Source organism: Tupaia chinensis, unplaced genomic scaffold, assembly GCF_000334495.1.
Source record: "Tupaia chinensis unplaced genomic scaffold, TupChi_1.0 Scaffold000565_1, whole genome shotgun sequence".
Lineage (NCBI taxonomy): Eukaryota > Metazoa > Chordata > Mammalia > Scandentia > Tupaiidae > Tupaia > Tupaia belangeri.
In genome coordinates, this window is record NW_006160078.1 from 1,453,671 (window position 1) to 1,480,502 (window position 26,832).

Consider the following 26,832-nt stretch of genomic DNA (forward strand, 5'->3'; position numbering starts at 1 on the left):
TCTTCTTTTTTTTTTTTTTTTTAATGTTTTTGTCATATGGCACATGCCTTCCCTGGAAAGAAACAGAGACAGTGAGAGGAAAAGTGAGAAATCTCTCTAGAGGATGGCCATGCTGCAATCTTTTCTCCTCCATTCTCTTAGGATTTGGGGCACACACACATGCGTACACATGAACACACGCCTGGCATAAGTTTTAAGCCACAAGGTCCAGAACTCAAACCACAGTCAGCCACGTGGAAGTCCAGCACCTTAACCAATACGCCACGTTAGCTGGAAGGCCAGAAACAGGCAGCAGGCATTAGCTTGCTGAGACACACTGAATACAGTGGAAACTGTGCGCTATCCTTTAGAATATAACTACAGAATATAACGGGCCTAGGTGAGGGGAATTTTGCACCCTGGAATAGGCCATGCCACTCTAGTATTTCAATCCAGAAGCATTGGCTGGGTCCAGACTGGATCATCTAGCCCTCACAATTGATCAGTTTATGTATTTTGGTTACAAGACTGCTTTCCTCTAAAGGGTGACTGCCAACACATCTACACTGAAACAGTCTAGAGTAAACTAATCAATTCCGGTCCTCTTAATTTTAAATTGTTTGCCCAATAGAGAGTCATGTTACCTGTATGTGACCTCCCATTCTTACCACTGGCATAACTTTCGTGTCTAGAGATACTTAGAATGTTTTTTTTTTTTCTATTTAGACAGAAAAAATGACAACCAATGCATTTGTCTCAATAATTGACGATATTTCTAAGTATTCCATTCAAGTGCGAGCAGCAGTGAGCTCTGTGTGCAGAGAGGCAGGGCTCTGGAGCGAGTGGAGTCAACCTATTTATGTAGGTGAGTACCCTTTGTTGATTTTAAAGCAATGACCTTAATCAGGGTCAAAACAGATCATTGCAGAATGTATGCACGTTCACTTGAGGGTCCTGAAATGGCTCTGTGTCTCTGTTATGCCTCATCTTCTATGAGCCTGGGATGGGTGTGCCATTAAGCCAATGAGCTTAAGTGATCAAGTTTATCACTATCATGAGCCCTTCCCAGACCTTATAGACCTATTTTTATTTTCCAGATTTTGTTTCTATTTCTACCCACTTTTTTAGGTCAAACTTTTTATCTTGAGATTACAGACTCACATGCAGTTGTAAAAAATAAAAAAAGATATCTCAAATCCCTTTTGCCCAGTTTTACCCCAGGTAACATATTTCAAATCATCAGTATGGTATTATGATCAGAAAATTTGTAGTAATGATATACTGATCTTATTCAGATATATTTATATGTGCTTATTTGTGTGTTCATTGATATGCAATTTATTTTAATTGCCAGACAGTATCTGCACTCACTAAAGAGAGAAAGGGAGAGAATGTGCCCCCCAAGGTGGGGTTGTGGTCAGGCCCCAATCCTTTCTCCTCCATGTCTCCATCCTGTTGGATTTGGGGAATGCATGCACCTGAACCTGATGTATTTTTCAAGACACTTGGACAAGAATTTCAACCACAGTTGGCCATGCAGATGCATCTCCTATGTACAGCCTTTAGCCACTGCATAGCCCATAGTTTCATGCAGTTTTCCAACACGTGGAAATTCATGTATCCATCTCCATAGTGAAGATACAAAGCCACAGCCTCCCTCCTGTAGCCTTTTTACAAACACTCCCATCTCCTTCCCAGCTCCTCCACCCCTGGCCTCTGGCAACCACTCTAATTTTCTTCATCCCTGTAATTTTTCCATAGCTAATTTAAAATTCATATTTCTGTTTCTTTTCTTAAAGGACATTCTAAAATTGAATAATTTCAGGGACCACAAAATCAGGATCCAGCTCTGGGCCTTCAGCTTAACATTCCCAGTCCTACGCCATGTCCGATGGCAATTCCTTCACCAGGAGATGTGACTTGCACCATGTAGTTGATAGAAAATTTACACCCTGTGCTTGCTATTTTCTTAGATGAGAGACCAAAGGCATTTTATGAAAGAAAGTAACTGTTAAAAACAACTAGTGTATCTAGTGTGTATGCCACACCACTATACTACCTGCGGATGCAGATCTATGAGGTTGACTATTGCACGAAATCTACAAAAGCAGAGACATGGAAAGAACACTGAGGTCTCACACAGAAGGTCCAGGTTTAATACCCAGCTGTGGCACATATTCATTGCATTTCCTCAAACAAGTCCTTTCTCTCTGCTTGCTTGGGTCCCAGGAGAAAAGAAGTAACACCCACCTGCCTGACCCACAGGGAATTGTAAAATAAAAACACAATGACAGCAGAGCACAAGCATTGGAGATTATTTGTCAAGAACTGTGCTAAATGCTCTGTGCGCATCATGGTAGTTCATCCTGTCGATAAACATGCTTTGCAGATGAAGAAACAGGTTTGGAAAGTTTAGGTAGGTTACTTAACTCTGCATGTCATAGAAGGGGCCCCACCCCAGGGTGCCTGACACCAGCCCTTAATTCTTCAGCACTTGCATGGTGTGACAAACTGCAAAATGCTGAACAATTAAAGATCCTGAAAGCCAACACTGTGATTATGGACGGTCAAGCCTGTGAACATCACCTCTCATTAACCCTGCGGGGTATTCACTCCATGAGTGAAGGAGTGAAGGGCCACTAAAGGAGGATACGGAAGAGGATGTTTCCTTCAGGCATGTGCTAAAATTTTCTATTTAGTTCATTCACTTAGGGTACTGGTTGGGTCTCTGGAAACTCTTGGGCAGTGACCCACTTGCCCAAATGGATGTGAATCAGATCTGATACCCACCAGGTAGATTTCCACAGAAGACTGGGAGAGATTAGGAAAAGTCCGAGACATAGAGAACTGTCCTGAGTCTGCAAGGGGGCTGGTCATGCTGAGCTGCTGCATTCTCAAAGGAGAATGGCATCTCCTGGAGTTGAGCGACACACAGTCAGCACAGCCTCATGGTGTGGCCCTGACATCATCAGCTGGAGGGACTCAGAGGAGCAGTGTGGGCCTGCCTGGGGAGAGGGAACTGAAATGGTGGTAAAAGGAACTGAGAACAGGCCAAATTCACCTACTTCATAATTTTACTGAGGCCAGTCTTCTCTCACTCCCCTCCTCCCTACCTAAGTTGATGCTCTAACCTAACTGAGCCAGCACGCCCAGGATCTCCCTCAACACTGCTTCATGTGCACAGATAAATTTTACTCTGCTCATCAAGAGGGAAACAAATAGGAGAAACATTAATCAGTCTCGGGGAATTTGTGACAGGGTTATTAATTTTGTCAAATGCCTATGATAGAAACTTACTTTTTGCTCCTTGCATTCAGATTTCTTTCTTTCTTTTTTTTTTTTTTTCCAAACGCTTTATGTTATTCCCCAAGGCACAAAACTCATCGGTTCCAAGTTATTATTTCTAAGTGTCTTTCCAACATGACCACACATGGAGTTTCATAGGTTCTGTTTAGTGCCATCTAAGGGATCTCTAACTAACCTGGTGGAGACCAGGGACAGAATCCTGGGTGAGAAGCCAGCTGGGCTTTCCGAGTGAGTTTTGAAGGTATAATAAATGTAGACTGTGGAGAGCTTAGAGCCTATAGGGTAGAAAGAAGCAAATCCAGAGATAAAGGTTTTCTCCGTGGCTCTAGCTCTATGAACTGTTAGAGATAACAAAGGGTAATATTTCGGAGCTGGCCTTGTGACCTCCTGGTTAAGAGAATCAAATCCCATACGGCTGATCACAGTTCAAATCCCATCCCGGGACCATCAATTGGCGTAATGGCTATGTCACTGGACTCCCATGTAGTGGACCGTGGTTTGAGTCCCAGACCTGGTGGCTTAAACTCACACCAGCCACATGTACATGTGTGCCCAAGATCCCAAGAGGAGAATGGAGGAGAAGGGATTGTTATATATATGTGTGTGTGTGTGTGTGTGTGTGTGTGTGTGTGTGTATATATATATATATATATATATATATATATATATATATATCCCAGCCCCAGTGGCCTGACAAACACACTGTTCATGTGCACATGTGTGCCCCAAGTCCCAACAGGGTAGAGAAACAGAGGAGAGGGGACTGCAGTGTGACCATGCCCCATCAGGGAGTACTTTCTTCCTCTCTCTCTCCCCCTGGAAAGCAAACACACCTTCTGGCAATGAAGAAAAACCAGTATTTCATTAGTCAAGTCATCAATCTGCTTAGACTGCAGTGTTGAGAAGGACTCTAAGGCGAAATCTAAGTTGTCAGAGCGATTTCCGGCCTTCACTGCAGGGACAGAGTGGTAACCAGCATGCCAGGGTTTGCCACCTTGACCTAGTTTGTCATAACCTCTCTAGCCTCAGCTTCCCCACCTGTAAAATGTGAGTGCTGCACTCCAGGGGTGCTCCCAACTCCACCATTCATTCACTGTTTTCCTCACTGCATCACCCCATCATGAAAGTGCTGAGAGTGAAATCGTGATCCATAATGAGAGTTTATTTTAAGCTTATTTTTAATTTATTATTCACCCTCTACTTCAGAGCTCTCTTACCATTATTATTTCTTAAATAACAGCTTCCTGGCTTGGATCTGGGCTCATTATAATCCCCCCAGGTGTACCTCATTGCTATTATCTATGGCGAATCCCATTTCATTTACTGCCACCCTTTTCATGACGATGACCTGATTAATATTACTTCTCACCTTATAAATCCATCCTTCCCGGAATTTACTCCCCTGCTCACTTTAGGATCATTAGTGAATTTAATCAATGCAGACTTTCCATTTTCATCAAGATGATTAATAAACATAATAGGAAGTCCAAGCCCCTCTGGGACATTCTGCATGGCTCTTCTTTACCCCGGGAGGATGCGGCAATAATTATGCTCAGCTTGCAGCCTACCGGGCAATTTTGCTGCTACATTCATTTCCCGTGGATGCCCTTCCTCATCTTATAAATGGCAATCGGGAGCCCTCCCCTTCCATTTTTACTCCAAGGCCCAACTCGAATATCACCCCTTTCCTAGATAGGAAGTCCACCCCTTTATTTTAAGGTAAAGAAATGGAGGCTCTGAGATAGTAAATGGTGGTAGTTGTCAAACAGCCAAGATGCAGCAATTAATGTGTACTTTTCTCAAATCAGTGACATATGAGCCAGTTAGCAAATTAGAATTGATTCCATGTACTAATTAACCCATGCTAGCCCGAGGTTATTTCATAAAGAATGAATCACAGGGTGAGTTTTGACTGATGAGGTACAGGATGGGGCAGGTGAGGCAGGTGCTGTCTGGCCTGGTAGGCCAGGACCCCGGTCAGCCAAGAGGGCCTGCAAGCAGAGGCGGGGCCGGCAAGTGAGTGGTCTCTGCCTGCCCTGTGCAGAGCCCCGGGCAGGCCCACTGTCCTAGGATTTCCAGTGCTTGGATTTTTTAAGTTTTTAAATGGAAGTAGCAGTTTCATTTTATCAGTACTCGTTATCAACTGTCCATTAGCTGGCTTCTCTGTCTTATCTTAAGAGCTAACTTCCCAATTTTTACAAGTCTTTCTCTTTTTTAAAACTTTCTTAACTTCCGGATTTTTCTGTTCCTTTGTTATCTTTGCTATCTCCTGTTTACTGGAAATCTTTTTTGTTTCCTGACCCTGGCCTCACTGAAACTTTTCATTTAAAATTTTAAATTTTTTTCCTGAAGGCCATCGTTTTCTCTTCTCCCCACTTCATGTAAAAATGCCAAGTGTGAAATAAGCATTTAGGAAAATGAATTTTCTCAAAGCTATGTCCTTCCCCAGGGGAAAGAGGGTGGCAGGCGGCTCTACACTGCACCGACACATGACTGTATCTGGTCAGGCTCAGCCACTGAGATTTGCTTCTCTGTGACAGATCTCACCCATAGCCACAGAAATTGTCCTGCAAATGAACGATGGGGTTTTGCCCTGACCTCACTGAAAGCAGTCTCCATTGCCAAGACCTGTGCCTGAATTGTATTAAGTACCATCAGAGAGTGTTTCTTTTGTTTTAAAAACAACTTTCTTTAGATTGTCACTTTCACCCAGGATCCCCAGTTCCCAGATTGCTCAGTTGTGAGGTCAAGGCAGGATGTCACACCTTCCCAGGCATCTCCTTCAGCACCGAGATGTGTACCTCATAGGAAGTCCTGGCCTTTGCTTCCCTGCCACAAGCTGAGTTGTGTTTGGAGCAGTGTGGGGGTCGGAGATCGGGGGTCACTGGGGTCACATGACACATTTTAGTGTGTGTTGAGATTCGCTGTAAATAGATGGAGACAGAAAAGGTGGCAGGTAGAACTCTGGCTGAGATGGAAGTCAGGTTACCTCAAGGAAACTCCTGCACCTTCTTGCTTTGACTTGACATTCATGGCAGATGAGTGAGGAAAACCAGCGCCAGTGTCCTAGATGCCAGAATCAAAAGCTGGACCGCAGGGTAGGAGTCATCCCTGAGACCACCCCACACACGCCCTTCATTTTACACTCTGCCTGCATCATGCCCTGCAGCTCCAACGCTCACTATCTACTGACTCCACACTTGGGCTTTGCTTTCTTCCCCCGTCTTTCTTTTCCCTCCCCTTTTTCTCCCTCCCACTCTTTTTTTCCCCTTCTTTCTACAGAGAGACAGAGACACACAGAGAGACAGCACCCCTAGCAGGGTCTTCACACCACACTGCACTCCCCAGCCTCAGCCACCCAGGATCACAGGCATGCACACACCTCATGCACATGGGGAGACCCCGAGACACACACCTGGAACCTTCCCCTCTGACTTCCGTGTTATCACTGTGCCACTGAGGGTAGCCCCCTCTCTCTTTTCTCCCTTTCACTTTTTTTTTTTTGAGAGGTTTTTGCTATAGGGCGCGTGCGCTCGCCAGACAGACAGAGAGAGACAGAGAGATAGAAAGCAGGAAATCACCCCCCAGGGGGGATGGCCACGCCGCAATCCCTTCTCCTCCATTCTCCTCTCGGGATCTTGGGCACGCACGCACACGCGCCCGGCGTGAGTTTAAGCCACTGGGTCCGGGACTCGAACCGCGGTCGACTACGTGGGAGTCCAGCGACATAGCCATTACGCTAACTGCTGGTCCCATCCCTTTCACTTTTTATCTTTTCTTTTTCTTTGTTTCTCCCCTTTCCTTGCTTTCTCCCCCAGCTCCCCCAGCAGCTCTCAAATTCTCACACTGTGATGAAATGGGGAGAAAACCAGAAAAGAGAGATGAAAGGGAAACCCTTGCGCAAGGGCCCACATTAGCTTTCTCAAAGCCTCCCAAAAGAATTTTGCAAATCCTAAGACCTTTGTGAGGTAAGCACATTGTCAAAAACCAGCTTGGAAAGTAAAAACAGCTGACCCACTAACAGCACGGAAAGCCCATCTAGGTTGACCTCGTTCTGACATAACCCGTGACTCTGGGTATTTCTGTGCAAACGGGGGATTTCAGGTGGTAAATGGTGTGGTTGGTGTGGTCACCCTGCTGCCCTGTACCCAGGCTCCTGTGGTTACAGCCCCACCATTCGTTCTCAGCAAGGGGGCAGGACCATTCCACCTCCACAGGAGGGAAAGCGGGACTTTCACTTCTGTTCCCAGATGCCAGGGGCGGGAGTTTCCTCTGTGCTCTCAGGCAAGGGTGGGTGCCTTTCTTGGTGCCCACACTGCCCTTTCATGCATAAATTCTGCCTAGTAATGAGTCTGCCGGGGGAGATGACAACCTAGAGGAAGCAGGGACTCCATCTCTCACTGGGCCCACCACAGCACTAGGCACGCTCGCCTGCATCATCTCATGGATCTTCAAATACGATTTTCGTAATTATACGGATGAGCTAATAGAGGAGAAGGAACGGCCAGCAGTCACAAAGCTAGAGTGAAGCAGACCTGGGCTTGGGATTCAGCCACGGGTGGGCGCCACACCTGTGCTCCCTATGATGTTCTATTGTCCCTGGGTTTTTATTCCAGCCAGGGAGACTGAGGCAGCAGGATGGAATTCTGTCCTGGCAATAGGGAATAGGGGCTGTGTTTAATCCTAATCATAATTATAAAACTATTTACCGAGCACCTCCTACATTCCTGCACTGTGCTAACGACTTCCCGTGCATTAACTCAGCTACTCCTTACCCCCATTTTCAAAGCAGGAAGTGGAAGCTGGAGAAGCTACCCTGCTCAAGGTCACCTTGCTAGCAAGTGGTAGAACAGGACTAAAGCTCTTGTGGCCTAATTCTATATGATGGCTATACCCTTGTCAATGCTTTCGGCTGTTTCAGCAGGGTGACAGAGCAGGCCGAGCAGACCATCACAGAGAAGAAAGTTCTGGGTTGCCTAGGGGCTCCAGAAGGCCTGAAGAGAAGGAAACTGCCAGGAGGAGCCCCCATTTAACTTCATCAGGCTGACCTCCCCGGGGGTAGAGCTGACAGTACCACAGCCTGCCATCTCGTTAAACCCAAACACACACACACAGCCTCTGTTTCCTCTTCTTTTGGTTCACTTGAGCCAAGCATCAGCAGATGAACAAGGAGCAAATTTCATACATTTCCCTGTGGATCTTGGAGTTCTCTACATTTGTTCAATGAGGATACCTTTTGCTGACCCCATTCTTTGGGTCCCTCAACTAAGAACAGCTCTTAGTCCATTTTGACAGTTGTCTCAGAAAGCTCACCCACCCGGAAGGTTTGCCCGCATTGGCAGCCTGTGATCTGGTTTGGGGCACTCTTTCATGAATGATGCCACAGCCTCATCCTCCAACCAGAGGCAAGCCACAGGAAGCTCGTTAAACTCTGTATCATAGACTGATATATCGACATCCTCTCAATTACGCAGCCCTGTTGGTGCCATTTGAACTTCTCCCAGCACCTGCTGGTTTTAAAAACCCAACAGGGCTGCTTCGTGGGAAGAATCCCATCAATTTACTAATTAGTCCTTTTCCCTTGAAACCTATTGTGGAGCCTGGAATCAGATTCAAAATCAATATGGAAGCACTGCAGGTTCATATTTGTATAGACAATTTAAGGTGGAACAGGCCTCCAGATCAGCTTTACCTCTTAAGAGTGATTAGTCTGAACCTGTCAATCTCAGAGTTCTAGAACAAATTGCAGTCACAGTACTAAGAGGGAAGCAATTTGGCAAAGCTTCCAAGGCAGCCAGCCAGAGGCAGGGCTGGGGCTGTGCTGGGTACAAGAGGCTGCCTGCCATTTGTGTTCCTACCATCCTATCTGCACCCACATCCCAACACACACACACACACACACACACATTCTTAGGTCATAGAACGAGGGCAGAATTTTCATCAGCTGGCCTATCTGAAAGGTCCAGCGGTTGAGATGTCATAACAATGGAAGCTAAGGTCATCAGAAACCAGAGAACTCTGTCCCCTGAATGCTCCAAGTTGATGAGGTGTGAAGAGCGTCAGGAGTAAGGGGAGAGGCAAAGTGCTTCTCCTCCTTGCGAGGACAGGTTGTGTGACTTCCTCTAACTCTTCTCTGCATAACCAAATAGCAGTGCCCATCGATTTCCTGTTTTAATGGCAGGAAAGGTGCTCTCTCTCTCCTTGAGTCAGAGAAAAAACTGAAATTACTTCAAAATACTTGTTCTAATTAAAAAGTCTCCAGGGCTGGATGGAGACCCCAGAATTCAAATCAAGGATGTAGAAAAGATGACCTAACTTTTACAATATCAAAATTCTTAGTCTTTTTGACTCAAAGACGACTTACTATCAGTGGGGACAGTTTCCCTGGTTCTATCATCAGCCACACCAGTGCAGATGCTTATGGTAACTCGCTTTATGTAACCAACTCTCACTTTTTACATTAGTAAATAACCAGAGTTGGTAGTCCACAAGTTATTTCTACTCGGCAGTGAATGTATGAAAGTTTTTTTCCCTTCAGTAAATTTTCTGTTTTCTTCATGGTAAAGCTGACCTTGGTTGTGTTCTTGGGGTTAGCTCTGTTCACCATTGCTGGAAGGGAAGTAGCCCTAAAGAGAAGCCAGGCCAGGAGAGATGACACTAATTTGTCAACTCCAAGCAGTGGCCATGCCTTTGCTTCCCACATAGTTCCTTGCATGATTCAGTAACTCTTTTGGATTGAATGAAATAAAATCAGTTGCCTCTAGATTTTTGCTAATTCAGTGAGAATCTAGGCTTATCAAAATGGGAGCTGAAGTGAATAACTAGAGAGTGGTTTAACTGAAAAGATTTTTGTAATCATGGTTGGAAGAAAACGGCACTATTATCAGGACTTGCCATATCGGGCTGGCAGTATTGCACAATTTGAGACACAAATATGACAGTGTGACCCTGATAATATTTACAACACTGCCTGTTCTGTCTGCGGAACCCCGACATTTTTGTTTAACCTAGTTATAAACAATGTAACTTTTTGCTCACATACCCCTTGCCGAATTCACGTCCCATGTACAAGGGGACTTGGCAAAATTTGTGGAAAAGTAGAATTGAAGTATGAGTTTATTTTGGTGCAAAAAAATCTGAAATTCATGCACACATTTCCCATGGTCTTTGTAAAGATCCCTCATATTTGAGTCTAGAGGTCCTGAATGTACTTATTAGGATAACTGCATAATAGTTAAGAGCAGAGAATGGTTCATTTCAAAGACAGGAAAATGAATTATGAGACTGAAGAATAAAGACAGCATTTGATTTGACCATGTTAGTCTATCTTGGTTGCTCTTTATATTAGCTATGAGCAAGTATAGTAAAAATGAGGTTTAACAGGGCACTCAATTTCAATCCAAAGAACTGAATTTTAATCCCAGAGCTACTAAGTATCCGGGGGATTTGGAAAAACAAAAGGTTTGCCTCTCTAGGTCGTCTTTTCCATCTTTTTATAAAATGTAGCAAATGCCCCTTTGTAAAATAATAGATGTAAATATCATCAGAAGAGTCATGACATATTTTTCTGTTTTTCCATGCAAAAATGCATCATGACTTTTCTGAGGACACAATACATTTTCAAAATTAAGCTTGTTCAATGATACAGTCCATAGGATTTTTTTAAAAAGTGTTTCAGCCCCACCTAGAGCCTAGGGAAAGTCAGGAAGAATAGCAATTTAGAAAGTAGACACCTTCCATCAGAAAAGCATCCCGCAAACTCCTTAACGTCCAATAGTCAGGTCCTGAACATCAAACAGGGCATATGCAGTGCAGCATATCCAGCCTCAAGGATAATGCCCAGGAGAGTTCTCAGTGACAAAGAAATACTTGCAGCATAAGCCTAGATTCTCATTGAGTTAGCAAGTATTTCTTTGCCTATCAGCACTCCCATATGCAGTATGCCCTCTGTTTTGCTGATAGAGGGGAGTGGAATGGGTCTCCTACATTGTGGGTAAGGGTATGGCTTGCTTGGTCCACTCTGGGCTTGAATCCCAGTTCCTCCACTCGCTAGCTGTGTGTCCTTACTGCACACCTCTGCTTCGGTTTCTCCATTCGTACAGGAAGAGTCCTGGTACCCATCTCAAAACACTGCTGTGAAAACTGAGTTGAGAATGTATGTTAAGGACTGTGCATAGTGTCTGGGCACCCACTAAGAAAAAGTGAACGTAAAAATATACATAGAAAATAAGGTCCTCTAAAATTGATTATGGTGAGGCTTACACAACTCTGAACTTGCTATACAAAAAAATACCATATTTACACTTTATGGATGTATTATAAGTTAGGCATCCCTATTCTAAATGTCCAAAATCTTAAATGCTCCAATATCTGAAACCTTTTGAATGACATCACAAATGGAAAGTTTCATACCCAACCTGATGTGACAAATCACAGTGCAAACACTGTATAGGGACTAGCAGATGGCATAATAGCTATATATAGTCAACTGTTGTTGACTCCTATATAGTCAACAACAGTTCGATTCCTGGGACAGTGGCTTAAAATTCATGCTGAGCATGTGTGTGTGTATGCCCAAGATCCCGAGAGGAGAACAGAGGAGGAGGGATTGCGGTATGGCCACTCACTTTCTGTCTCTCTGTCTCTCTGGTGAGTGCACAGGCTCTACAGAAAAAAAACAAAAACAAAAAACCTTCTCCAAAAAAAGAAAAATACTGTATGAAATTACCTTTGGGCTATGTGTATAAGGTGTACATAAAACAAATGAATTTCATGTTTAAACGTGGGTCCTATCCCCAAGATATCTCATTGTGTATGTATATATATTCCACAATCTGAAAACAAATATCTAAAATTCATAATATGTGTGATCCTATGCCTTTCAGATAACAGATTTTCGAGTTGTATATGGTCTGTGAATTATATCTCAGTAAAGCACTTATAAAAAAAAAACTTAGTTACTTCTGGTGACCCTTTTATTTCCTAAGAAATACAACTTTCAAACTTTTGGCAATGAAAACATACTACTTTTCTAAACTCAATTTTGTTAAAGGTGAGTGTACATGAAATGACAATGTCTTAGATTAGGCGAATGGTTCGAGAAAAAGTGCTGACTTGGCAGGGCTCTGAAGGATCATATATTTCGGCTGCCTGGTTTTTTTGGACAGGTTTTTGCTATAGGGCGCGTGCACTTGCCAGAAAGACAGAGACAGAGAGACAGAAAGCAAGAAATCACCCCCCAGGGGGATGGCTACGCCGCAATCTCTTCTCCTCCATTGTCCTCTCATGATCTTGGGGATGCATGCACATGCGCTTGGCGTGAGTTTAAGCCACCAGGACCAGCACTCGAATCGTGGTTGACTACATGCGAGTTCAGTGACATAGCCATTATGCCAACTGCTGGTCCCTTAGCTTCCTTGTTTTAAGGTGAGGACTCTAAAGCCCAGAACAATCACCTTTAATGCAAGCTTGGACTAGAACCCAGGTTTTCAGACTAGGCAAGAATGGATGTAGATACATGGGTCAGAGTGCGTCTCTTTGCAGTTATAACTGGCCTTGCAGTAATGACATAAACCTAGGGAACAAGGAAAGGGGGCAGGAGCTATAGTGAATAGGAAGAATCAAAATGACTCCAAGAACTTGGGTTTGGGAATTTGAAAGAGTGGGAACTGAAATGAGAAAGGTAAGGAGAGAGGTACTTTTATTGGAAAGAAGCATATAAGTTTGGCCTTGAATGTTGTGAGTTTTGAGAAACATCCCAGATGTTTGACCCATAGGGAGTTTAAGATCAAGACCTAGAATTGCAAGTCAGGGCAGGGCTAGGAATGAAGATTTCATGGAATAAAAGATAAAGCTGTGGAGACTGGGTTGGGGTGTAGTGATAATACAACCGGACTCACCTGAGAAAGATTCTGGGTTCACATCCTGGGACATCCCTGGGCACATCCAGTGCATGTGTACCTGTGATCTGAGCCATCTGGAACTGAGCGTGGATGGTGGTTTGAATATCCTATTGGAGGCATTTTTCTCTCTCTTAAGATATATAAACAAATTTTGAAAAATTTATAGTCTCATTTGTCTTTTAAAATTCAAAGAAAAGTCTATAGTGGAAAATACCAAAAACTCAGGGGATGAGCTGAGAGGGCCAGTTGAAACTTTAAAAGAAATGCCATGGAAGAAGAAATTGTTTGAGTATATGCGTAAGTGGCCCAGTTTCAAGGTAGGCTCAATCATCAATAGTCTGAAATTTAGGAAAGAGGTCAGGAAAAAAAGTTGGAAAAAGAAACCAAGAGTCCTTCAGATTCAACAGGAGGAAGTCACCAGCGATTTAAGCAGCATTTTCAGAGATGGGAAAATGAAGTTGCTTGAATCCCTTATTCAAGAAATTAGGCTAGGAAATAAAAATAAGTTATTTGATGATAGTTGGGAGAGATGGCAGGGCAAAGTAATGGTTTATTCAAGATAAAGCACTCTATGAATATTTGAAAGCAGAAGGAAAGAGATGAGGGAGGAGATTACAACTTTTGGGAGGTAGAAGATAAACCTTGAACAAGAGTCCTGAGAAGGAAAAAAAACTAAGAGATCAAGGCAAGGCTGGAATTGCTAGCGTTACATCCAGAAACATGCTCCCCTTCTTCATGCTTGAATAATTCTAATTTGAAGTATTTTTTGAGTTTGGGAAAGTCTTAGGCTCGTTTTTGGGGAGAGGTTTTTGCTATTGGGCACGTGGGCTCACCAGAAAGACAGATAGTTAGAAAGATACAAAGTGAGAAATCACCCCCCAGAGGGGATGGCCATGCCACAATCCCTTCTCCATTCTCCTCTCGGGATCTTGGGCACACACGCACACACGCATCCGGTGTGAATTTAAGCCACTGAATCCGGGACTTGAACTGTGGTCGACTACACGGGAGTTCAGCAACATAGCCATTATGCGAACTGCTGGTCCTGGGAAAGCCCTAGGCTCTTTACAAGGATTTGAGAGTTCCACTTATATGAGTTTCTCATTGTAGAGGAAAAACAATTAACGGCAGACTGAGGCCTGGAATATTTTTGACCTGATATGCTGTGATTTGAACCTCACCACAGTACCTAGCGCACTGTCATCAAGTCCTTCCTAGTTATTTGCTCCTTGTTGTTCTTCCCTGCTGACTCCAAATGGCATGATCAGAGGGCTTACATGTGCTCTTTTAATCACTGTATCCCAGAAACTTGTACAGTGTCAAATGATAAGAGAAGCCCAGTAAGTGTTTAAGTGGATGAGTGAAGGAATGATGAAGCCACAGCCTCTCCCACAGAAAGGAAACTGGTATTCAGGGAGATAACTCCAGATTCACATAATTCTTGGGAAATGGATCAGGCTTTAGCAAGTGCATCACCTCTTCAAACATCATTTGGTAAAGGGTCTTGGATTTTCATTCCCAATATCTTAAAAGAAAAATCACACATTCCCCCCCAAAGCTATCACTGATACCCTCAAATACCTATGAGAAGCAAATTTAAATAGAGGCTAAAGTGGTATACAAAAGTACTTACTTTCTGTACTGTCTTAACGACAACTTCCTTCTACTTTCTTATCTGTGGAATAAAAACAATGGCGAGAGCTGCTTTTCAGGATAGTTAAGGCTGTAAGGCACATAGACCAGAGTCTGGTGTCTTTCTTAACTGTGTGTATTATTTTATATGTTACTTCCTCTGGAAGTTCAGTTTCCAACTTTGTACAATATTGTGGTTGTACTACCATTAGGTTACCAAGTAGGCTTATGTTTCTGTAGCTTTCCATCTAAAATCCTTATATATCAAAAGCCAAAAATGTCCAGGATCCAGGTGGCAAGATATGCAGCATGGACTCCATAAATAATTGACAATTGACTCAATAATGCTTTCATTTCACCCTTATACAAACTTTGTGAAATGGATGCCATCTCCCTTTTGCAGATGGGAATCAGAGGCTCAGGAAGGGTAAGCTATATGTCCAGTGTCACACACTTACACACCTTCTGCCACCAATTCTAATTCTGGTTTCTTTCCCCCTCCCCCCCATCAGGAAACGATGAGCAGAAGCCCTTGAAAGAATGGTTTCTTATTATGCTTCTGGCAACCATCTGCTTCATCTTGTTAATTTTCTCCCTCATCTGTAAAATGTAGGTATTTACGTTCTAGTGCTTCCAGTAAGATCTAAGTACCGAGTACTGAATTTCTACAATCTTGCTATGCATCCATTAAACAAAGGGTCCCAGTCATCAGGTGGAAATGACAGCATTTTTGTTACTCGATAGCCTTTCCAAGATGAGCAAAGAACAAATCTAAAGTGAAAAACATCAGCAGGTGATTTACAGACACCGGGCAGAGCACAATGCAGCCCTCAGCCATCGCATGCTTCTTCTCGAATTTGTCAGTAGCCTATTCATTTCCGTAAGAGTTTTTTTTTTTTGAGAGATTTTCACTGTAGGGCGCGTGCGCTCGCCAGACAGACAGAGAGAGACATAGAGACAGAAAGCGAGAAATCACCCCCCAGGGGGGATGGTCACGCCGCAATCCCTTCTCCTCCATTCTCCTCTCAGGATCTTGGGCACGCACGCACACGCGCCCAGCGTGAGTATTAAGCCACCGGGTCCGGGACACGAACCGCGGTCGACTACGTGGGAGTCCAGCGACATAGCCATTACGCTAACTGCTGGTTCCCCGTGAAAGTTTTTATATTCATGTTCTTTTGATACCTTCCCAGCCTTCACTTCAGTGCTTGGTTGTCCTTGTTAAGCCACCAGCATGGGCCTTTTACATCCCAGATAGAGGCAGGCTGCCAAAACCACCGAGCCTCCACATTACACTCCTCACTCTTCAGCTGCCATGTCCTCCCTGGCCTTGCCACTACCCAGCCCAAGTGGCTGATTGTTCCTGGGTCCAACACAGATCCTGGAATGTCATGCAGATCTGATATCCTATCCTGGGGCCCACGAGTGACCCACACACTCTTCATCGATTTTAGCACTCAGGAAGACTAAGTAACCCTTTAGGTGGTTTAAATATATACTCTGTCTGGGTTGGCCCTTCATAATTTAGCAAATGATTTTTACAGAAAACAGCTTTACTACTGTAAATGCTATATAGTTGACCCTCAAACAGCATGGGTTTGAATTGCTTGGGTCCACTTACATGCAGATATTATTTTTTCAGAAAATACTATAAAAGTATTTTCTCATCTTTGTGATTTTAACATTCTTTTCCCTAGCTTACTTTATTATAAGGACACATGATATAATACATATAACATAGAAAGTGTGTGTTAACTATGTTGTCAGTAAGATTTCTACTCAACAGAAGGCTACTGGTAGTTAAGTTTTGGAGAAGTCAAAGTTATATATAATTTTTATTTTTGTTTATATTAGATGTTATCTATGGATTGAGGGGTGACCATTCAAAGAAAAATAAAAAAGGATAATAAACTGTTGAGTCAGCACAGTTGAAGGAATACTACATCCAGCACTGTAGGTAATGAGGCACTACACATTTGACATTTATCATCATTTTCAGAAATTAGACTTGGTAATGCCAATGTGAAACAGTTACCATTTTGTCCTTCCTGAGTAATTCAGAAGTCCGTAAGAGTCCTGTACCCTCAAGACCTTCAATTCCTATTACAATGTAGATACATGTAAGTCTTAGTCAAAGATTTTGAATTTACAAAACAGTAGGTCCTTAAATTAGCTAGGTTGATTTTTAGAGTAGATCAGCAAAGATAAAAGGGATGTTCATGGTTACCTAATTCCTTCCTTTACTCTATTTTCAGATGTCACTTATGGACCAAATTGTTTCCACCAATTCCAGCACCAAAAAGTAATATCAAAGATCTCTTTGTAACCACTAACTATGAGGTAATGTTGAAATTTCTTAGGTACCCAGGCTGAGTCCCCTACGAACTGTCACTGGGTTCTTGGTTTTCTGTATTATAAGGCAGGGTTTCACCTAGGAGGCCAGGAGCCTTTCTGTTCCTTCACTGTGTCTTTGGCTGATTGCTTTGTTACATGTGTTCATCAATGTCTTTACATACTGGAAAAGTCCTACTTAATTATGAGTGGAATCGCTAGTCAGATTTGAATTTACCGAGAAATTAGCCTTTTTTTTTTTTTTTTTTTTTTTACTGACTAGGGCAATTCCTCTGCCCTGTGAGCCCCAATTTAGTAAGGGGCACGGATAAAAATGCCCAAGCTCCCCTTAGCTTGACCTTTGAAGACCCCATGTTTCTGCACAAGTACCCTAGTTAATTTTTTTTTCAGGGAAAATTTAGTTCCTTGTCATAAAAACCACAGAGAAGGCAAATGATTTCCCCAAATAAGAATTTTCTTAGGCCTTTACTGAACACTTAGGCTTAACTGAACAGTCATTTACCTATGACTATCCTATCATTTCAGCACTATTTAAAAAGAAAAAAAAAAAAAAAACTTTCCCCTGTGAATTGTCTGGCATCAGAAATCAGTTGTCTATTTATGTCTACAGCTATTTTGTTTCATTGATCTAGCTGTCTATCTTTATGATAATTCAATACTGTCTTGATTACTGTACTTCCACTGTGAATCTGGACACCAGGTTGTATAAGGCCACTGAAATGATTTTTTTTCCCAAAGCTGTTTTGGTTATTTCAGGTCCTTTACATTTTTGTGTAAATTTTAGAGCCAGTTTATCATTTTCCACAAAAAAGAAAAAAAAAAAAAGAAAAAGAAAAAAGGCGGTTGGTTCATTGAATTTGTGTTGAAATACAATTTGAGAAGTGGCATCTTAACAATATTGAGTCTTCTGACCCATAAATGCTGCATGGAACTACATCTATTTATGTTTTCTTTAATTTCTCTCAACAATGTTCTGTGATTTTTCAGTGTACAGTTATTGCACTTTGTTGAATTTATCCTTAAACTGAATGGCTAGTTAGACCAGGGGCCTCCAAACTTTTTCCATAAAAAGCCAGTGTTGATATTTGAGGGCCAAATACTTTCCGTCTCACCTCTCCAACTGCTATGGTAGTAGTGTGTAAATTGTCAGAAGGAATGTGCTAATGAATGACCATGGCCATGTTCCAATAAGACCTCACTTAAAAAACAGGCAACAAACCAGATTTTCCCATGGTTATAGTCAGTTGACTCCTGATTTTAATCAAGCAGTTTCTTAACATAATTAGGTTTCACTCTAGTAACTTTTTTTAAAAAAAGAAGTTTTTGCCTTAGGGCACATGTGCTCACTTGAGAGACAGTGAGAGGGAAAATGAGAATTCACTCCCCAGAGAGGATGATTATGCCACAATCCTGTCTTCATTCTCCTGGGATCTTGTGCCCATCACACGCACACATGTCCAGTGTGAGTTTCAAGCCAACCAGATCCAGGACTTGAACTGTGGTCAGTCATGTGGGAATCCAGCGATGTAACCACTATACCATCTACTGGCCTCATGCTCTAGTAACTCTTGATTGGATGAACCACCTGGTGACTGGTGGTGGGGAAAGGAGAGTTGGTGAAAAACCCACCAAGATGATTTATTTCATTAAGGACTTTCTTTAGACTCTGCAGTTTTGGCATTTAGAATGACTTAGAGACAACAGTAGTGTATTAACCTACTGAAGCAGAGAATTGAAACTGATAAAACAAAGTCTGCCCTTGGGTCAACCCTCATGTTCTCCTTCACCTGAGGAACAGTCCATCCGTTCTTGTTCACCCAGAGCTGTTCTGGAAGGAGAGCAGACCCCGTGTGAGACTTCGTGCCAGTTCATCTGAATGTGGGCAGCCAATTCCTCCCTGCTCCTCCCTGAGAAACCACATCTGCTTCAAACAGCAGACTGAGGTCATTTGTCCTGGCCGCTTAATAGAACATCTTAATGCTGGTATCTAATTTCTCTACAGAGCCCCCAAAAGATTTCCTTTAATAGTCTCAGGTGGGTGAAAGCAACTGGCTTAAGAGCTTATTATATAAGCTAAGGGTTTGTTGCTAATTAAAATCAAGTTGTGTGTGCACAATAACAACTATGGGTAGACAAGCTGCTTTCAGAATAAGCAAAGGATTAATGTCAAAGCTTACAGCCGTCTGGCTTCCCAGAACATCTTACTCTCGTCTCACACTGCAGCCTCACATAAAAACAAACCAACAAGAAAGAGAAAGCATGGAGAACTGGGAAAATAGAGTACCATTTAGTGCTGTCAGTGCCATGACCTGGTTCTCCACTGGAGATTGCATGTGAGCCAGTGCAGAGCTGACCACGACTGGGCTACATGCAGCACTGCCCCAGCTTCTCTCTCCAAAGTCAAAGGCTGTCCAACCCACTCTTTTTTTTTGGGGGGGGAGAGGTTTTTTGCTATAGGGCGCATGCGCTCGCCAGACAAGACAGAGACAGAGCGACAGAAAGCGAGAAATCACCCCCCCAGGGAGGATGGCCATGCCGCAATCCCTTCTCCTCCATTCTCCTCTCGGGATCTTGGGCACGCACGCACACGCACCCGGTGTGAGTTTTAAGCCACCGGGTCCGGGACGCGAACTGCAGTAGACTACGTGGGAGTCCAGCAACATAGCCATTACACTAACTGCTGGTCCCTTCCAACCCACTCTTGATGCTTCTGTTGCAAGGACAAAAGGTCCACAAGTGCTATTGGCAGTGACCTCTGGGAAGCATTTGGCTACTAGAAAAAGAAGCAGTCTACTTTTGATTGTGCTTTGCACCTTTGAGCTTGGTGTGCGTACCCCAGGTCCCAGGAGTTGGGAGATACCTGCCACGCAGAGCTCTCAACAAACAAGCTTTGGCTTGCTCAGACTTCAGTTGGAAACCGTTTTGCAACATTCATGAGACCATGAAGGAAATAAGCTGACCTTTAGCAGTAGAAAAAGACTTATTTTAAAAAATCATATCCTGAGCTTTTGATTAGATACTGGTTTCCAGCTGTTGATTACTTCTATGACGGTAACTTGAGAGGGTTACTTCCACAATTAGACTGACTATAAACTAAAGTACATATGAGAAGCAGCATGTTCCTAAGTGTATGAGAGGACTGAAAGTGTAGACAAATAGAATTGAGATAGAAGTTTATTTGGTGAAAAGTTTTAAAATCCATATGTATTTTTTTTTTCTGCCACAGGGTTTATATGCTCACCAGAGAGAAAGAAAGTGAACACACCAGAGAGAGAGTGAGAGCGCACATATACACTCCTTGATGGGGTGTGGTCATACCACAATCCCTTTCCTCCATTTCTCCATCCTGGCAGGATTTTAGTCATGCACACACATGGGTCCAGTGTGTTTTTAAAGCCACTGGAACTGGAATTCATGTAGATCCAGCTCCCTACACACAGGGGTGAACTGTTGTGTTATGGAACTGGCCTATTTTTTTTATTTTAACAATATGCATCTTCCATGAATATTTTGAAGACCCCTCATATACCCAATGCAGAACACTGTGTCTAGTGCAGAGTATATATTAAAAATGGAATTCAGGGACCAACAGATGGCGTAATGGTTATATCATTGGACTCACATGTAGTCAACCATGGTTCAAGTCCCAGATACGGCAGCTTAAAACTCACGCCAGGTGCATATGCATGCATGCCCAAAATCCCAAAAGGAGAATGGAGGAGAAGGGATTGTGACATGACCTTTCCCCCAGGGGTTGATATTTTTTATTTCTCTGGTGAGCATATGCACAGTTCAGCAAAAATCCCTCTTAAAAAAAAAAAAAAAAAAAAAGAACTTGATTTCTTACAGGTTATATTATTTTTATTATAAATTTTCTAATTGTTATCAGCATTGCTTAAATGTGTCAAAACTGGACATAACTACCCAAATTTAGGAGAGAGTAAGCAAGAGCAAGCAAGCGTTACCTATGGAGAAAATACGATAGACCTATTAAAAATGATGTAATTAAAGAACAGATGACAATGTAACTTAAAATATATTAAATTAGAAATCAATTTGTAAGGCTGTGTATACAAATGACTTCATGGAAGTATAAAGAAAACTATGCTTAGAAGAAAATTGTTGAGGAGAAACAGCATGCTCTGTGTAGAAGATAGGTTTATGAGTAAGTACTGTTTTCTTCTTCCTACTTCATTTTACACATTTTCTTCAGTGAACATTCCCCACCACCCCCCCCCCAGAGGGTATGTGTGCTTAATGGAGAGAGAAAGAGACAAAGTACCTTCCCACAGGGAATGGTCATGTCACAATCCCTTCTCTTTCCTTTCAGAATTCTGGCTACATACACTCACAACCGACATGTTTTCCAAGTCACTAGGTCCAGGACTCAAATGGTGCAGTTGGTCATGTGGAATCCATCCGCCTTACCCTCGCCACTGACAGGCCCCATTTAAGCTAAAAAATTTGAAGAAACACAAAGTTCTCTACCACACAACTAAGAAAACGTTATTTGTTTTACAGAAAACTGGCTCCAGTGAAACAGAAATTGAAGTCATAAGTTATGTGGAAGAGCCTGAATTTGAGATCCTGGAAGATTCTGTGTTTTGATCATCACTGTGGCATTTTCAAGTGAACTCACACACGTGCCTCAGTGATAAGAAGAACAGGGACTACTGATTCTTGGCTAAAGAGGAGCTGAGTTTCCTGAACACTCAGTTTAGCTGCAAGGCAATATACCCAGACATTCCGGTCTTCTGTTTCTTAAAAATGTAGGCTGCTTCACCAGAACCTCGTCACTCATAGTGGGGTGCGCCATTCATCTGAGCAGTCTACCATGGTTTTCTTCCCATACTGTACAGGTTGGCGCCTCCTCATCCAGCAATCTCTGTGATTTGCATGACTTACCTCAAATGTTTTTGCACAAGAGACAGTTTTTAAGGCTAATGTCAACTGTGCTCACTTCTGGTAGTGCCACTTGGGCTATTTAAGCTGCCAGTGGTAACAGAATCTCAGGAAGAAAGCATTTTTGCACCAGCCTGGAGAGAATCATGAACTGGGATTCATGAGTGGCTTCCCTATCGCAGGTGGGAGCTACATATTCATAGTGCTTTTTTCCCCCCGAGTTGTAGAATAATTTTTCAAGGTAGGAGTGTGTGTGTGTTGGGGAGAGAGAGATAAGGAGAGAGTAAGCAAGAGCAAGCAGTTTAGAAAGATCATTGGATAAGAAATTACTTAGCAAGGAGCTGAATACCAGGCCAAAATGACCCCAGTAACGTAGAGAGGCCTGTCTAGAAATGCCAAAACCTGCTTATGGGTAGGACCACTAGGCAAGGTCTTTAAGAGGTGCTGCAGTAATTAGCAAAATGCTTGATCACTCAGTTGATGCAGAATCTCTGCAATGGTGGAGATTCTGTTTTAATGAACACCTTAGGTCAGGTGTTCAGTCTTGACCATGCATCAGATGCATGCCGAGGGCCCACTAGGACACAGCAGATTGGGCTGTCTTCAGGGTCTGATTGAGTAGGTCTGGAAGGGCCCTGAGAATGTGCATTTTGAACAAGTTCCCAGGTGACACTGATGCTGTTGGCTTGCAGACCACACTTAAAGAGCCACTGCCTTGGGCTTACTTAAAATTATCAATGTTCAAAAACCAACTGTTGAAGGAAAGTGCTAGAAAAGGTCTATCAAAGACACTGTCCTTGCTGGTGGACTTAGACCTCTCTGCCTGATCTCTTTCAAAGTGGAGCCTAGAAAACCAGTCTTACAGACTCTGCTTCTGCTGAGACTAGAAGGAAGCCAATCTCATGTGTGGCCATTTCTTCACTGATCCGGTATTCACCTAGGATGCCTCCCTCGACCTCAGCAGCCAACGACCTGGGCTCTGACCTTTTCCAAGCTGGGACACCATCTGGCCCTTGGCACATGTGTCAGGATCAATCCTTAAAGGTCATCCCTGTGGCCTCCCCAATGACCATGTACTGCTCCTTCCTCACTCCTCAGCTTGCAGAACTCACTCTTTGGACTCATATCCAACATTACCTCCTCAAGAAAGCTTCAAAAGCAGAGTTTGTTGATCCTTCCTCTGAATCCTCATTCTGGACCTCATCCCCTTTCCTGGAGCTACTGCATGGTAGGGTATGCCGTGAACACTGGGGTGACTCCCTGCAAGACCGTGAGCTCCAGGAGAACGGAGCTCATGGGAAATGCATCTTTTAATCTGCAGGGTCTGAGATATAACCTGGCCATTAGAAAGTATAAATGCTTCTTAGACCTCTTATACCCTGTGCGTCTTAGCACAGCATTCTGCATATCATTAGAACTCAACAACATTAGGCAGAGATCAAGACTGCAGTAACACTATGGAGAGGAAGACAGGTGCTTGGGGAGGAGACTGGAAGTAACCAAGAGACACTGCTATGGCCTGGAACTCTTAGAGACAATGTAGCTTAGTTGTTTCACATAAAATTGCTGAATTAAAGGGATCCAGCTTCAGAACGGGTTCATTTTGAGTGGTCTGTACTCTACTCACTAACCTTGTCATGGCTTACCACAGAACCTGAACAGTCGCTTAAGGGTAAGCTGAGGTCACCAAAGTGGTTCCCACCAGCACAGGGTGGAGAGTGATCTTCCTCCTAAAATCTCCATAGCCACAGGATCAGAACAAATCTTGGTTCTCTGAGATGTCCTTTCCAGTAAGGATTTTGGGTCATTCTCTTTCCTTGGCATCTGGGGAATACAAGGGAGAAGAGAGGAAGGAGTTCCTGTTTGCCAACAGCTCGACCACCTGAGTCTCATTGAAATGCCTAGGGCCTCAAGCAATTTATGCAGGCTGGGGAAGAACCCACGTGGGCAAAGAACATCCTGATTAAAAATCCAAACGTTTTCATGGTGAGACTTGTATGTGTCAGGACCATCTGTTGGTGGAATTAATAAACCTTAGGTGCTAATTTGCTAAAGAAAAAGTAGATATCTTGAAGCGAGAACAGAGAACTGAAAACAATCTTTGATGGCACGGGTAAAGGTGAAAAACCTAATTAGAACAGGACTTTGTGTTAGCCCGAGGATCTTTGTGACAATGACTATGTAGCTATTCCTGCTTCTACGTCCTACAAATTGAGTTCCAGAGTTCAAACTTTTTGAAAACCATTCTTTTCTTTAGAATTTTATATTGAATTAAAAGACAATCTTGTTTTTCCCAGTAGCTCTCTGCTTTAAGTTAATAGATGTGAATGTAAATGTGGTTAAGAATAAGAAATGTTTAATAAAGGACAGTGAATAGTCTAAGTCTGCAAATTAAAGAGTATAGTTCTCATTTTCCCTCTTCAATATTTTCCTTCTCTGTTCCATCATCTCTCAGTTAAGGCCATTGCAGTAGCCTCTGACCTAAACTCCCAGGTGCCAGTATTTCCTCCTGCTGAGGGATCTATGTAAAGGGCACATATGCCCATATCATCCTCTGTCCAAACATCCTTAAATAACTTCCCATCACCTTTGAGCAAAATGTCCTTCAAAGACAAAGTCCAGGGTCGGTCCTGTAACCTAGTGGTTAAGGGAGCCAGAGCCGACATAGTCGACTGTGGTTTAAATCCCAGTTGGGCAGCCCGAAAAACTCACCAGGCACCTGTGTACGCAGGCCCCAAACACCAACAGCAGAGAGAAATGGAGAAGGGATTGCAGCTTGAGCACACCCATTTGGGGGTTCTTTCTCCCTTTCTCTCTCCAACTTTCTGGCACGTGTGGGGAGGGGATGGAGGTCTACTATGAATTGGCTTCTCAGAGGCTCTCTAGCCACATTCCCAAGAATGACCACTTCTTTGGCACTGCACAGTTTTCTGCAAGCACCATGCTGCCTGTTCCTTCTGTGCTTCAGCTTAAGATTTTTCTATGGTGGAAAATCCCTTTCAACCTTTTCTTCATCTTGACACTTCATCTAAGTCTCGGCTCTTCACCCCCTTTACGTTCCCCAGCTACCTCTGATTAAGCCTATCAATTACTGCCCTCCTCTCAATTTATGAATCATTTAAGGCATAAACACCGAGGTCAAGAACGGCGTCTTGGTTATCTTTGCAAGTAGAAACCGACCACCAGTGAGGCTTAGCCAAAGAAAAAAGAGTTTCTTCCATGTACATCAGCATAGATTCAACTTAAGAGCCTGAAGAACTAAGCGCAGTAGACCCGTTCAGTAACGCTGTCTGATTAGCAGCAGAAATGAAACCGTTGCTGGAGTTTAAAGAAGTAGTAAGCACTCACTGTTGGCGTGGCGCCTGCGCCAGAAACGCTGTCGCGGACTCTGCAGCAGCAGCTCCCTGAGCTCCCGGCAGGCCCTGCGGGGACCCACGCTCCAGGCTCCCCCGCACGTCTGTTGTCAGGGACTTAATACCGCGGCCCACGTGGTCCACGCAGCCAACATTTCAGTCAACGATTTTAACGTGAAGGCGTCTTATTAGGTTTGTTTAAAACAAAGATTTGTTCTCACCAGGTGATACAGTGAAAGAACATATCAACCTGGCGGCCGGGCGGAGAACAGCGGTGAGGAGAAACGGTGGAAAGAAAATCCCAACATCCGGGTGCCATAGTTCAAAGGTCAGCCTGGTTCTTAAAGGGCTGAACAGTAACGATTTTCACCTGTGACGACCATGTGGTCTCTGTTGCCTACTCGGTTCTGCCATTATGATGCCACATATTGGCCACGGAAGATACATGGATGGAATGGGCCTGGCTGTGTTCCGATAAATCTTTATTTAGAAAGGATAGGCCGCGAGCTAGATTTGGTCAGTAGAGGATACTCATTTGCAGTACACAGCTCAATGGTGCCAACATATGTCACGTTTCAGTGTTTTTCTTTTTTTTGGAAAAGTCACCAATTTAAGAAAATAATGATAATATGTCATCAAATAAAAGTATTTTATTGTACGGGTTCAGGAGTGAGAAAATTTGTTGTGTCTGACTGAACTTTTAAGCTCATTATTGGTTGTTCTGCAAAAAACACAGGTCCAGCATTCTATCCATACTTTTATCTGCCCACATTGTCCTACTACATTTCAAATAAGTGCATGTTTCTCTCTGTGTAAGGAGGGAAGCCTTAATCCAATTTATCTCCACTTATCTAGTGCCCAGCACAGTGCTGGGCACACCCTCAGGACTCAACAAATTATTTGTTCAATGCTACGCACAGGAGGAACGGCTGGGTGAGTTCAAACTGCCAACTATGTGGGCTCAGAGGTTTTAATTTTACACCCAGCTGTGGCTTAGATTCTTCTCAGGAACAAGTTCTTTTTATAACCCTTTTGAAATATCTCCAGAGTACTCCTGACCCCATTTTTCACCTCCTTGCCTCAAAAGTGTGGTCCTGTGCTCGGGAAAGATTGCTGTGACTTTATACTCATTGTTGCCAGCTCTAAAAAATAAAATTAAAAAAAAAAAATCCTCATCCACCAGCCCTGACTCTCTGGAGACGTGTGTGTGTGCGTGTGCATGTGCATACACACAACATCTTCACACCATCCAAGGAAAGGGAGAAGAGGTCATTAAAACAAAAGGAATTCACAACAGTAAACCTCAAGTCCCACCCTCAGAGCTACTAATCTTCAGAGCTCTGATAACACAAGTGAAGACCCTGAAATTCTTAGAAAATAATGACCTCACTGGAGGTTGGGGGGGC

General features: G+C 43.3%; 1 protein-coding gene and 1 long non-coding RNA gene across 3 annotated transcripts in view; one reads left to right on the plus strand and one right to left on the minus strand.

Annotated features, from left to right (window-relative positions):
* IL5RA (interleukin 5 receptor subunit alpha) overlaps positions 1–23,698 on the plus strand; it is a 43,201-nt gene extending 19,503 nt beyond the window's left edge. Inside the window, exons 8-11 of one of the 2 annotated variants that reach the window (XM_006157936.2) lie at positions 706–844; positions 15,332–15,428; positions 17,075–17,159; positions 21,693–23,698. In XM_006157936.2, the coding sequence (XP_006157998.1) occupies positions 706–844; positions 15,332–15,428; positions 17,075–17,159; positions 21,693–21,779 (408 nt within the window). In that variant the 3' untranslated portion in view covers positions 21,780–23,698. Of the gene's footprint in view, positions 1–705; positions 845–1,778; positions 2,199–15,331; positions 15,429–17,074; positions 17,160–21,692 lie in introns of those variants that run through there. The other variant, XM_027775450.1, reaches the window with a different exon arrangement.
* The window catches only part of LOC114009565 (uncharacterized), a 32,862-nt gene extending 6,835 nt beyond the window's left edge, over positions 1–26,027 (minus strand). The window contains exons 1-3 of the long non-coding RNA XR_003550964.1: positions 25,422–26,027; positions 23,705–23,897; positions 14,821–14,862 (exon numbers count right to left, since the gene is read on the minus strand). This is a non-coding gene — a long non-coding RNA (uncharacterized LOC114009565). The remainder of the gene's footprint in view (positions 1–14,820; positions 14,863–23,704; positions 23,898–25,421) is intronic.
* Positions 26,028–26,832: the final 805 nt, after the last annotated feature.